Source organism: Poeciliopsis prolifica, unplaced genomic scaffold, assembly GCF_027474105.1.
Source record: "Poeciliopsis prolifica strain line A6 unplaced genomic scaffold, Auburn_PproV2 SCAFFOLD011, whole genome shotgun sequence".
Taxonomy (NCBI): Eukaryota; Metazoa; Chordata; class Actinopteri; order Cyprinodontiformes; family Poeciliidae; genus Poeciliopsis; species Poeciliopsis prolifica.
Window position 1 is genome coordinate 14,389,911 of NW_026562386.1, and position 12,046 is coordinate 14,401,956.

General features: G+C 35.4%; 1 protein-coding gene across 1 annotated transcript in view; it reads left to right on the forward strand.

Moving 5' to 3' along the window:
• LOC129364358 (otogelin-like) overlaps nucleotides 1-3,327 on the forward strand; it is a 53,614-nt gene extending 50,287 nt beyond the window's left edge. The window contains 2 exon segments of the mRNA XM_055036935.1: nucleotides 2,483-2,562; nucleotides 3,011-3,327. Of these exon segments, the coding sequence (XP_054892910.1) occupies nucleotides 2,483-2,562; nucleotides 3,011-3,211 (281 nt within the window). The 3' untranslated portion in view covers nucleotides 3,212-3,327.
• The last annotated feature ends 8,719 nt before the right edge of the window (nucleotides 3,328-12,046 follow it).

Here is a 12,046-nt window from a genome sequence, read left to right on the forward strand (position 1 = left end):
CAGAACCGTCCTCTCATCTGTCACTTCATCTCTTTATGCTAATTTATCCAACATTTGCTCTTCAGAAAACCAATCAACTGTGTATTTAATTCCTTTAATTGATAGTTTACTGGAAATGAACTCACACTTGAGAGGACACAAACGTGTAGCACCTAAAGGACCTAAAAGATGAGCTCCCTCCCCATTAGCACTGGCTGGGCAGTGCATTGTTGATTGCCAACAATGTACTGTTGGTAGTGGCCTGTAGACGTCTGCATGTTTCCGTAGAGTCAGAGTTTGGGTGTTTGGGTTCTTTTCAGGAAAACTTAAACATTTTTCATACCCAACTCGTACATACAGGTTAGTAATCAGTTCCTTTTCTATGCATAAGATGCAGCTCCGCATCTTACAGACTATTTTTATGTTAACTAATGTTAATGGCATTTATGGTTTTATCACCTCTTATTTTTCAGTAACTCTTATACAAACATATACAAAGATCCATTCCTATCCCAGTTCACAGTTTACATGTTACTAACATCTTATTTGTGCAGCCCTTCATTTTAAACATGACAAGACATTTTAGACTACTGACCTAAAAACAAAACGAAATACGTTTCCCTCAGATAAACATTAAGCTAACGGTCAGTAACTACGTCAATGAGGATGCAGATCCATCATGATTACAGTGATAGAAATAAGTTTTTTCCTCTCTATAGCACTAATATTTTATCTGTTTTGTTTTTTATTAACATTTCTTGGTTTAGTTTAATATTATTTTTTTGCTTCACAAAGCAACAGGGTTTCAATTTATGGCTTAAATTAAAAATGATACATAGTGCCATTTTGTTTCACAATCAGTTGTTATAAAATCTGCTGCATATATCCCATATGGCTTTAAAAAGTTTTAACTTCCTACTTTAAAGCGTTGAAATTGGGCCTCTGTCTCTTTAAGAAGCTCCTGCTCTTTCTGTAGTACCATCGTCCCAACATGGCTTCTCTACTAGCCCTTTAACGTTTACCAGCGGTTCACTGGGAAGTAGCTCCTTTAATGAACTCAGCAGTTCCACCAGGTGTTTGCTAATTGCTGCTGGCTAGTCTGAAGGAGCAGAGAGGGGGAGGAGCTTTGTCCTCAAAGGTGGGGCTAACTGAATGGTTGCCAAGGAGATTACAATATTTCTCAAACATGCATGAAAGAATCAAATCAAATTAATGAGGAATTTTAAAAAAATAGATTTTATGTAACAATTCCCCTTTAAAAAACAGAAATTTAATATCCATCCACTCTTTGCATCTTGTTTTTACCACTTCAGCTTGGACTCAAATACTTTTGCATATAAACATCTGAAAAGTGTGCGATTAATTTGTAAGTTAATTAGTGAATAAAGTCCAGCTGGGACTTGGAAGCCAATTTCCAACCAATCGGACCGGAGCTGAAAACATTTACATTCAAAGCTGAATAAAAACACATTTATCACTGTCTGAACTCAAATCAGATCATTTTCGTCTTCAGTCAGGATCACCAGAATTATTTTATATGCAAGAACTTTATTTTTATCATTTTGTTTGTAAAAGTTTATGTATATTTGGTGAGTAACAGAGAAAACAGTATTTCAAACTGACAATTTGAAAATGTTTTCTGGCTTTTGGTGAATAGAAATAATGTTGATAATTTCAATCAAGCAAAAATAAAAAAAACATTTATTCTGATTTAACTTCAGGCAGCAAGAAAAAAAAAGAGTTTGTCTTTTTATTCAAAATATTTAAATATCAGCATGATCTGGAGTTTTACCTGATTTATTGAAAAATATTGAGAGAAAAAAACAAGTATGTGACGATTTGGGAACAATGGTGGGAGATTTCTTTTTTTTTTTTTTCTAAGTTATGTTTCAGATCATCAAGCTAAAGTTTAGGAAGAAAAAAAACCTTTGTGAGAAACTAAAGCTGCTGTGTGTGACATTTTATTTTGAAAAACTACCCTGCTTCCTGCATGTACATAGATGTTCCCAACTTATTTGAATCAAAGTTAATAATTTTAGGCGTAACTTTACATGAATTGTGGTAATTGAAGGTTTAGTAAAGTTTAATTTATGTCAAACAGAAAACATTAAAATGATGGAAAATTGTCTGGAAGGAAAAAGTCACTGAAATCTCTTCAAGCTGAAATGCCACACAAACCCTCTCAAGTTGCACATCATGTGTGGGTTGGTGTTTTTTTTATTTAAAATTGAACTTAATTATTGTCAAATATGGTGAAATTGCATCCAAATCATTTAAATCTTTTTTCTGGTATAACTGCATGACAGATCAGTTCTGCTTCTGAACATTTTCTTCTTTTTTCCTCCAATTTGACTTTCAAACCAATGTTACACTATCAAGCTTTTCATTTCCCTTTTTCTTACCCATAATCCTCCTCTCCTGTGCTATTTAATCTGAGGATTTAACTTCTGATTTTATTTTAATCTTTATTGCAACAGATTTCTGTTCGGTTGACTTTGAACAGGTAAAGAAGACGGGAAGTCGTGTCAGAAAGTGACGGTGAGGATGACGATCAGGAAGAACGACTGCCGCAGCAACCGGCCGGTGAGGATCTGCTGCTATAGCTAACTGGCGCTAACCGGCTAACAGATACTAACCGGCTGCGCTAACTGGTGCTAACCGGCTAACAGGCGCTAACCGGCGCTAACGGCTAACAGGCGCTAACGGCTAACAGGCGCTAACTGGCTAACAGGCACTAACAGGCTAACAGATACTAACCGGCTAACAGGCGCTAACCGGCGCTAACGGCTAACAGGCGCTAACAGGCTAACACTATGTTCACGCAGGAAATACGACCAAAAATTACTTTTTCATTCCATCCATCCATCCATCCATTCTTCTTTCGTTCTTGGGACTCAAGTTTTTATTTAGTCCAAATAACAAAAATGTTTTCAGTTTTTGTTATTTCGTTTGTTTTAGTTTACTGTAAATATCTACTCAGATTTAAATAATTTTCTGTATCCATGCCGACGTCTCCGCCCGCTTCCTGCAGGTGAACATCGTGTCCTGCGACGGAAAATGTCCCTCCGCCAGCATCTACAACTACAACATCAACACCTACGCTCGCTTCTGCAAGTGCTGCAGGGAGACGGGGCTGCAGCGGCGCTCCGTGCAGCTCTACTGCAGCAGCAACGCAACCTGGGTCAGCTACAGCATCCAGGAGCCCACCGACTGCTCCTGCCAGTGGTCCTAGGCACAAACACTCACCTTCTGCAGCCCAGGCCTCACCTGGACCAGGAGTGTGAGGCCTGCAGGTGCTCATGGAGAGGACAGCTTGGCGTTGGGACTGTGAATAACACCACTGCGAGGTGCTGGGAGGAGGCTGGTCTCAGTAAGTATGTGTAGTACCTCTGCTGGCAGGGAGGTGGAGCTGTGGAGCAGAGAAGCAGATGCAACCAGGATCCACACAATAATAGCACTGATGTAGCCACTATTTGTCCTAAAGTCAAAAAACGTAAGATTTAAAGCAAAATCCAAATCAAATAGTCACCTGATGCACTGTCAGTTTCTGGCTTACTGAGAACAGAAAGATAAAAAAAAGGTCAAAAATTCAGTTATTTGTTTCTTTATTCCACATTCAGGCGTCACAGGATTCTGCTGCTTCTCCTCTGATTCCTGCACCTGTTCTGTGACTGACTGGCTGAAACATTGACCCCCCACAGCATCATGAGCTAAAACCTACATATTCATACCAGGAAAAACGTCACAAACTGAAATTAATTAACCAGTTAAGTGAATTACGAGCCATAGACTTACTCTAAATAACAAAAATTTTAAAAAAAAAATCAAATTTTAAATCAACTGGAATATAAGCAAATAAAAATAAACTAAATAATCAAAATTCTAAGATTAACTGAAAATAGAGAAATAACTCCAACTGATATTCTCAATTTCATGGAATTATTTCATTGTGACCAGTTAAAACTTATTAAATCTTCACTTTCTGTCGGTTTTCAAATAACCAATTTTGCTGGTGGAACTAAAACACAGAGATATTTAAATATCTGATTAATATCTTGTTGGTTCCTGTTGCGTTGCTCTGTTCCCACCTCTCTGACGTGCCAATTAGGAAAATCTTTAAAGAGCATCCTGCCATCTCTGTCTCTGATAGTTTCATAAGAACTGTGAGAAAAGAGGCGTTTTTGTTCCTCCCAGCTCAGATTTGACCATCTTTCATTTTTTATTTGACCCAAAATGTTGCCTGTTGTCTTTTGTAAATAACTAATTTTAAGTGCTCTTGAAATCCTTTGCAGTGCATAAACTAGATTTCTCTCTCTCTCTCTTTTAGAAAGGTTGGCATAAAATGTATATTCTGTGATGTGGATTTTATTTTCTGTAATCATCATTAACTGACTGAAATCCAGCTGTTTGTGGAGCACTTTATTTATTTATTGGAGTTTGCTAGAACGCAGAAGTTCTGTCCTGTAAGACACATTCGACCCAAAAGGAGAAGAAACAGCAAGATTTGTTTTTTAAATGTTTGTGACCAACAGATTCCTGGATAGTTTTAAGTTAAAGAGGATTTGTATCATACAGATGTACATTTGACTTTTCAATAAATCTTTTGGACACTCAGTATTTGTGTTGTGATTATTCTGCAGTTTATGGAGGAATAAGTCGGAACAAAATGTGAAATACCTTAAATGGACTTAATGACTAATCATAGTTTGTCTAAATCTGAAATATGTTTCAGATGATCAGTATTAACTACAGATATCTTGAATTAAAGGTTCCATCCAACTCAATGGTAGATCTTACATCATTAAAATCAGTCAGAATGTAATTTGAGATATAATTTCCTAAGATGTCTAGTTATAAACTATGATGGAGTTTTACAGCCACGCTAAAAAACTAGACAAAAAGAAATTATGAGAACAAATTTGTACAAGAATGTCATAATGTCAGGCCAGTTATAACATTTGGAAAATAAAGGGATAGTATTAGAGGAATAAAGTTGTAATATTCCTTTATTATTGCAATTCTACAACTTTATTCCTTAATTTTATGATGTATTCTCATGTTATCCTTTATTTCAAATAGTATTACTTCATTTTCATATTATTTCAACTCTTCCTAATTTTATGACTGTATTCTTGTAACATGACTTTATCCCAGTAATCTTGTGACCGTAACATTACGACTTTATTCTTGTAATTTTATGACTTAATTCCCACAATACTATTACTTTATTCTTGTTGAATTTTTTTTATTTCTTGACGTGGCCCTAAAATACATATATTTCAGATAATCTGGAGAGTTAACTTTGGCGAAACCCATTTTATGTTCAAACGGCTTGCCATACAGCAGCAGTTTAAAGATGGCGCCGCTTCCGTCCTGGTCTCAGACCGACCCGCTGCCCGAACCGACCAGACGTGCGCACACAGTGATCATCTGACCCGAACGGATGCCATGAAGTTCGCAGTGACACAGCTGCTGCTTTAACGGCTGACAACTGAGCCGTTTGGACCGCGGCCCGAACCAGGCACTTTGACGTCAGCAGCCATGAAGCTCCATGCTGAGTGACGCCACGGCAACATCTGCAGCAACAAAACAAATGTGAAGCCCAAGGGGGCTCTTACAGGCATTAAGATCCGAATCAGACTGGTTCCACTGTGACTGGGTCGCCCCTTCGTTCTGGTGCTGCTGGGATTTCTGGATGAAGTCATAATCTTTTTTTAATGCTGAGCAACAAACCAGCGATTGGCACCCGTTGCGTCCGGCGTTACGCAGATTGTTTCCGCGTGATTACTAAACTGATCAGTCGCTCAAGTCATTGTGGAGGAATTTGGAGCATCTGGACTTTGACTGGACCAATGTTGAGATAAACAATTTCTCAATTGTGATGGTTATGTTAAATAAGAAATGTAATTAAAATAAGAGGTGAAATGAGTTTGTTCATGTGATAAATCATTAAAAACATGGAAATCCTCCAATTACTTCCTGTTGTTTTCTTCTTTGTGGTTTTTTCCAGTGGCAACATCCGGTTGTTGATCATGTGACTCCTGTGATACAGAAAAAGGTTTTCGTTTCAGTTTTGCGAAATAAACAAATTTTGATGAGTATGGAAACACTTGATGCATTTATTTGCACAATTTGACATTTAGAAAAAAATTCACTCAGAAACAACAATTTAGAAAAACCATTTAAATTTTTCTTTTTTTGCAGCCGTACCAAAATTGGTTTATTTCGCAAAACTGCAATAGATACTCCTTTTTTTGCATCACACTGGTCGTACAATCAAGAACAGTAGAAAATACAGGTCCATCTAAAAATTTAACATCCTAACAAGTTTCAATATTCTTTGTCACTTGTTTCTTAAAATAAAACTCATACATAGATTAAAATATAGTAAAATATTTCATACTTTTATTTCTTGTAATGTTGACGATTATCTAATGAGAACTGACAATTTAATGGATGGAAAAAGTCTGGTATCTTGCAAAAGGAGCCCCAACCAACTATTGAGTCCATTAAAATAAGCATTTCAGAAGCATGACACTATTGTTCAAAAATATCTGATATTTAATTTTCTAGTTTCTCATATTTTTCAGATCCAACCAACATGAGACGGTTTAGAAAGTCATTATGTTTAAATGAATGAAGGAAAAACAGAGATGTTTAGAAAATAACCTCACTCTGGTTTCTGTTTGAATAATTCTGAAAACTGAGATCCTGTAAATATTTTGGGATTTGTGTCATCAGCGCAGAGATTTCCATTAATACCGGTCGCATTCTGAAAACTCGGTAAACCGAGCCAGTGAGAAATGCCCGGTGGGTTCAGGCTCTCAGTGACTTCAGTGGAAACCAGCTGTCAGTTTGATGAGCCTGGAGCAGCTGCAGGAACACACACACACACACACACCCACAAAGGCACACACACACACACACACACACACACCCGCGCTCTCGGCTGGTGGGAGCGAGTGGGTCTGATTTAGCTATTCTGGACTCTAAAAACTGTTCTCAGACTCGCACTTTACTCAAACATTTCTAGAAAGTTTCTATCATGTAAAATCAACTTTTTTTAGCTTTATTTTTAATTATGTTTTAATGTTTTTCTCTCATCAAAAACCTGCTTTGATTCTTTCATTTATGTTTGAGAAACCCTTTAATCTCCATGGCAGCCATCCAGCTGTAAAACGGCTGGGTGGACCAAGCTCAGCCTTCAAGTCGCAGCTCCTCCGCCACTCAGCTCCTTCAAGACTAGCTGGCAATTAGCAAACACCTGGTGTAACTGAGAGCTTTTTTAAAGCCATATTTAAGATATATGTATATGGTACTTTTCCATCAATAATAAGAAAATTATTGACGTAAAACAATCTCCTATGTGCTGCTGAAAACTTACTCAAAAGTTAGTTGTTTACATTAAGTGTTTTAAGCTATTTGTACAAGAAACTAGACAAAAACACTTGTTGAGACTTTGTGTTTTGCAGTGGGCTGCACCAAAATACACATTTATTTAGATTATGTTAGGTATATTTATTTGTGGTCCCATTGCAATATCGTTTTGTAAAATTTGGTTCAAACTCTGAATTTCGTCTGGGATAATTCCTTCAAACATTTGAAAAAACATGCGAGAAAATTGAACTTTGAAAAATTTTTTGAATTTCTTGTCTTGTACCGATGAGTTTTTTCCTTCACTTCAAATGGTTTCAGACAGATAAAGTTGCAGCATGGAAGCGAATAGCTCACACCCGAAACGTCTTGCAGCTTCATGGGGAGGCTTTCCGTTAAATTAGCAGCTCATGAAATGTAAGACAGCGTACCCTTCTGGAAGAGGGCGAGCTGCGGTATCATTTCAGCAGATCTGCAAAGCTCTCTCAAACTTTGCTGCAACTGCAAACATGAATGCAGGCAAGAAAAAAGACGAACTTTTTTAACATCATTATGCACATGATTATTATGGGTTATAATAATTATATTATATTTAATGCATTTATAACATGGGGAAATATATTACAAGTGAACTAATCTGCCAGTACTTAGTACATTTTCATCAATATTAAGGAATATTCTTGCTGAAAAGTTACTTGTAAATTTGTTTGTGTAATAAGATATTTTTGGTTTTGCAGTATGAAGTGCTTGAGTGCATTAGCTGGTTGCTTATGTTAGCTCATGATGTGTTTCTAAGAACATCATTGTAACTTCTTAACAATGCTTAAAATTAATCTGAGGTAAAGGGAGTTAATTTTTTAGATAGTAACTGGATAAAGTAAAAGCTAAACAAAAATTTATTCAATTCCAATAATTCTTCTGCTCTTAACCAATCAGAAAAAATATTTTTGATTAGTTTCAAGTCAACTCGTTAGTAGCCAATAATAATAATAATAATAATAATAATAATAATAATAGTAATAATAGTGATAATAGTAATAATAGTAAAGACCAAGGAAAATTAAATACAAAACTGTTAGTTAACTATTCGTATCTGATGCTGCAATATTTCTTTTTCCATCATGTAACATCTGGTCTGTAGTAGGATTGAGTTAATAGTTACTCTATGCAACCCCATTTTGATGAACATTAAAATGATGGATCTCAGTTTGTTTCTAAAGCTCAAATTAAATTAATTAACTAAATTAGTGTTTTAGGACAAATAAAAGCGGAAAATAAAAACATCTCTACAAAAGTAACAAAGTTAAATTCTATCTTAATGTTTTATTTTGATAAGAACATGTTTCTGTGGTTCCTTTAAGTTAAATGAAATACCAGATTTTGCTTTATATAAGGATGTTTTATTCTTAAATGCTTTTGTTTTATGTTTATTGTCACTTTGAAAAACCAAACAAGACTCTGGAAGAAAACCTGAAATCCCATTTCTGGGTTATAAAAACTTCAGTGAGTCAAATCTGGTGTAATTTTTTCTAGTGTTTGTCACTGATTATCTCACTTCTCCCTAATTCTACAACGCTGCTCAAACATGTGGGGTGTGATATCTGGGAAGATTCGCTCCACACAGATTGCAGACTGTATCTACGCAACTTCATTTAGAGCAAATTGACTGATGTAGGATTATGTTTCTCGTAATTATGTTCAGCTAAGTTTGGATATATACTGGTAACGTTTCAGGTTTAGGTGTAAACGCAGTTATTAAAAAAGAATTAAAATGTTTTTTGTGTGGAGGAAAAAATATTTACATTTCTATTAGTGTTTTTGTCTTTTGTTTGGAGGCAAATTATGAACTGCAAAAAAACAAAAGCCTAAGTATTTTTAGTATTTTTGCTAGTGCAAATATCTCTGTACACTTGAAATAAGGAACAAATAACTTACAAGTAACTTTTTATACAAGAGCTTGTTTTAAATAAGCAATTTGTTGATATTAAGTTTAAAAAGTACTAGTTCCACTGGCGCAATATTTCACTTATTACAAGACATTTTTCCCCATATTATTAGTGAAATAATCTTCCAGTGAAACTAATACTTTTTCATCCATTTTAATGAATAATCGGCATAAAATAAGCTGCTGTATAATGCTGAAAAATCACTTTTTTATTTCAGGTGTACTGAGATATTTGCACTAAAAAGTAGACTAAATATACTTGGTAATATTTTGTGGTTTTGCAGTGTCATGAAACCCTAAAGTTAATTTAAATTGGAGATGCAGTTTTTATGCTCCTCTATTCTGGAACGAACTTTTAGAAAACTGAAAAGATGCTGAAACACTGAAGAACCTAAAACACATTTTAAAAACTAAACAAAGAACTGTTTAGTTTCCTTTGATTAATAACAACTGGAAAGTCATAGACTACAGTTTATGGTGTTTTCCTTTAGTTTATCACTGCAATGGTTTTTGTTGTTGCTCGTTTTGTTTCATTTTTGTCCTAATCGTGCTGTACAGATAAACATGCTTTACATCTGAAATATTTTTATATCTACAGCGTCAGCAGAACTGAAACCACAGATGGTGAGTCTGCTTCATTCTGCTGACAACAGCTGTGATTATTGGACAACAATTGAACAATGAAGAGACACTGCATTGTAAGGTATTTTTAGTCTCCAGTGCAAATATATGAAACACTTGAAATCAGACAAAACTAACTTACAAGTAACTTTACAGCACAAGTGCTTGTTTGAAGTCAATAATTATTTTCTATTGATGAAAAACTTCAAATTATAATCTGCCAGTAGATTATTTCATTTCTTTACAATCAATATTAAGGAATTTAATAACTTAAAACAAGCTCCAGTGTTTTGCTGAGAAGTTACTTGTAGGTTATTTTCGTGTCATTTCAGCTGAATTAATATATTTGCACCAGAAACTAGACAGAAACATTTTGTTTTTCCAGTGAAGGAGGTTAATAGGTTAGCATAACTGTTTCCCAGAGCTAACCTAAAAATAACACTTCCTGTTACTGTGATAACTCATTATCATTTAAAACCAACTTTTACTGGTTTAATGGTGTTTCACCATTAGCTTAAACCTGTTAGCATATTTAGCATTAGCAGGAGCACACCAAGCTAACTCTGTCATTGGTTGCATTTAACTGAAGAAAGTAAAGTTTACACTGTCGGCCCTTAACGCTTAATTCTGATTTATTTTTTGTGAATTAGATTTTTGTTTTTCTTTTGCGTGTTCGTCCACATTTCCAAACGTGAACTAACGTTCCAGTGAATGACCTGAATTTGTCCCGCATGCGCAGATGGCGCAGAAACGTCACACCTAGCGAGCGTGCTCAGCGTTTAGCTAACCGCCACAAACAAGAAGAAGAATAAGAAAACGAAGAAGAAAAAGAAGAAGAAGCGCTCCGTGTTTGCGGAAGTAAACATGAATGCTAATGACAGGAGCTAGCTCATTAGCGACTTAATCTTCATTAAAGGCGCTACGATTTTTGCTTTTCTTCCCGCTTGCGATTATCAGGACGCAGAATAGTGACGTTTTGTTGAGTGTCAATGACGTTCAGGTCGGATGAATGCGACACACATTTCTAATTTGAAATCTTCAGCTGCGTGTCGTTTATCCAGGTGGCCTGGGTCGCATTAAAGCAATGGGGAAAAAAGAATAAAAAATCTAATATGCGTCACTTCCGGTTGCATTGTGAAGGTTGCCTAAGAAAAATTGCCCTGAAAATGTTTCATAGGCCGTTTTGTTATGCTACAGTTGCAGTCAGTTGTAAATACGTGAGTTGCTCAAGTGGGTCATTCTTTTTAACGGCCTCACCCTGCTAATGCTGTGCATGTTGTGTAACTGAATGAGTCACATTCTTGGTATTATAAGTGCAGAGGATGCATTAAGCAAGCAGCGCAAGAAAATGATGCTCACGCTGATCTGAAGTCAGGTTATATTTACTGCTTTTTGTTTACTGTCATGCTTTCATCTTCCAGATTTAAAAAACTGGAGCCATGAATCACCAAAGTAGAGAGATGTCAGATCCTGACCAGTGATCTGCTCTATTTACCCAAAAACTACAAGTAAAAGTAGAACAACTTCAACATATTTTCAATCAAGAAAAACTAAAAAGTAGCTGTACAAGAAATTGCTCGAGTAAAAAAGTATTTGGAAATGTCCGCTCAAGTACTGAGTAATGGATCAAATTATCAATCATTTAATATCTAAAAATTAAAAAAGTCAAATGGAGCAAAATATAAAATCATGTGAAAATTGAGGTATTTTATTAATAAAAATGCTAATTTATATAAGAAACAATAAATAACATCAGGTGAAATAATTTTTTTTCTTTCTTTAGATATCAAAGAATTACATTTTAGACAATTTTTTTGTCAATTGCCACATCATACATTTTCTTGAAATTTTAATAATTCAGGCAGAAAATGTAATCTAAGTCAAGGACATCAGTGCTCTGTTAACACTTGAGAGATACATTTACTCCCTGATTTTTAAAAAGGGGCACATTTTTTTTTTTCTGCAGAAAAAAACATGAAGGATACAACAATTTAACTGACAAAAACAAAAATTCTATCAATTAAAAATGCAGAAAGTTTTTCCAGTTTTTCCACAGGCTGCAGTTCGACTGAGAAAGTTGCCAAAATGTAAAATGCTGGTGTAAAAAATCAACAGTTTATCAGGGTT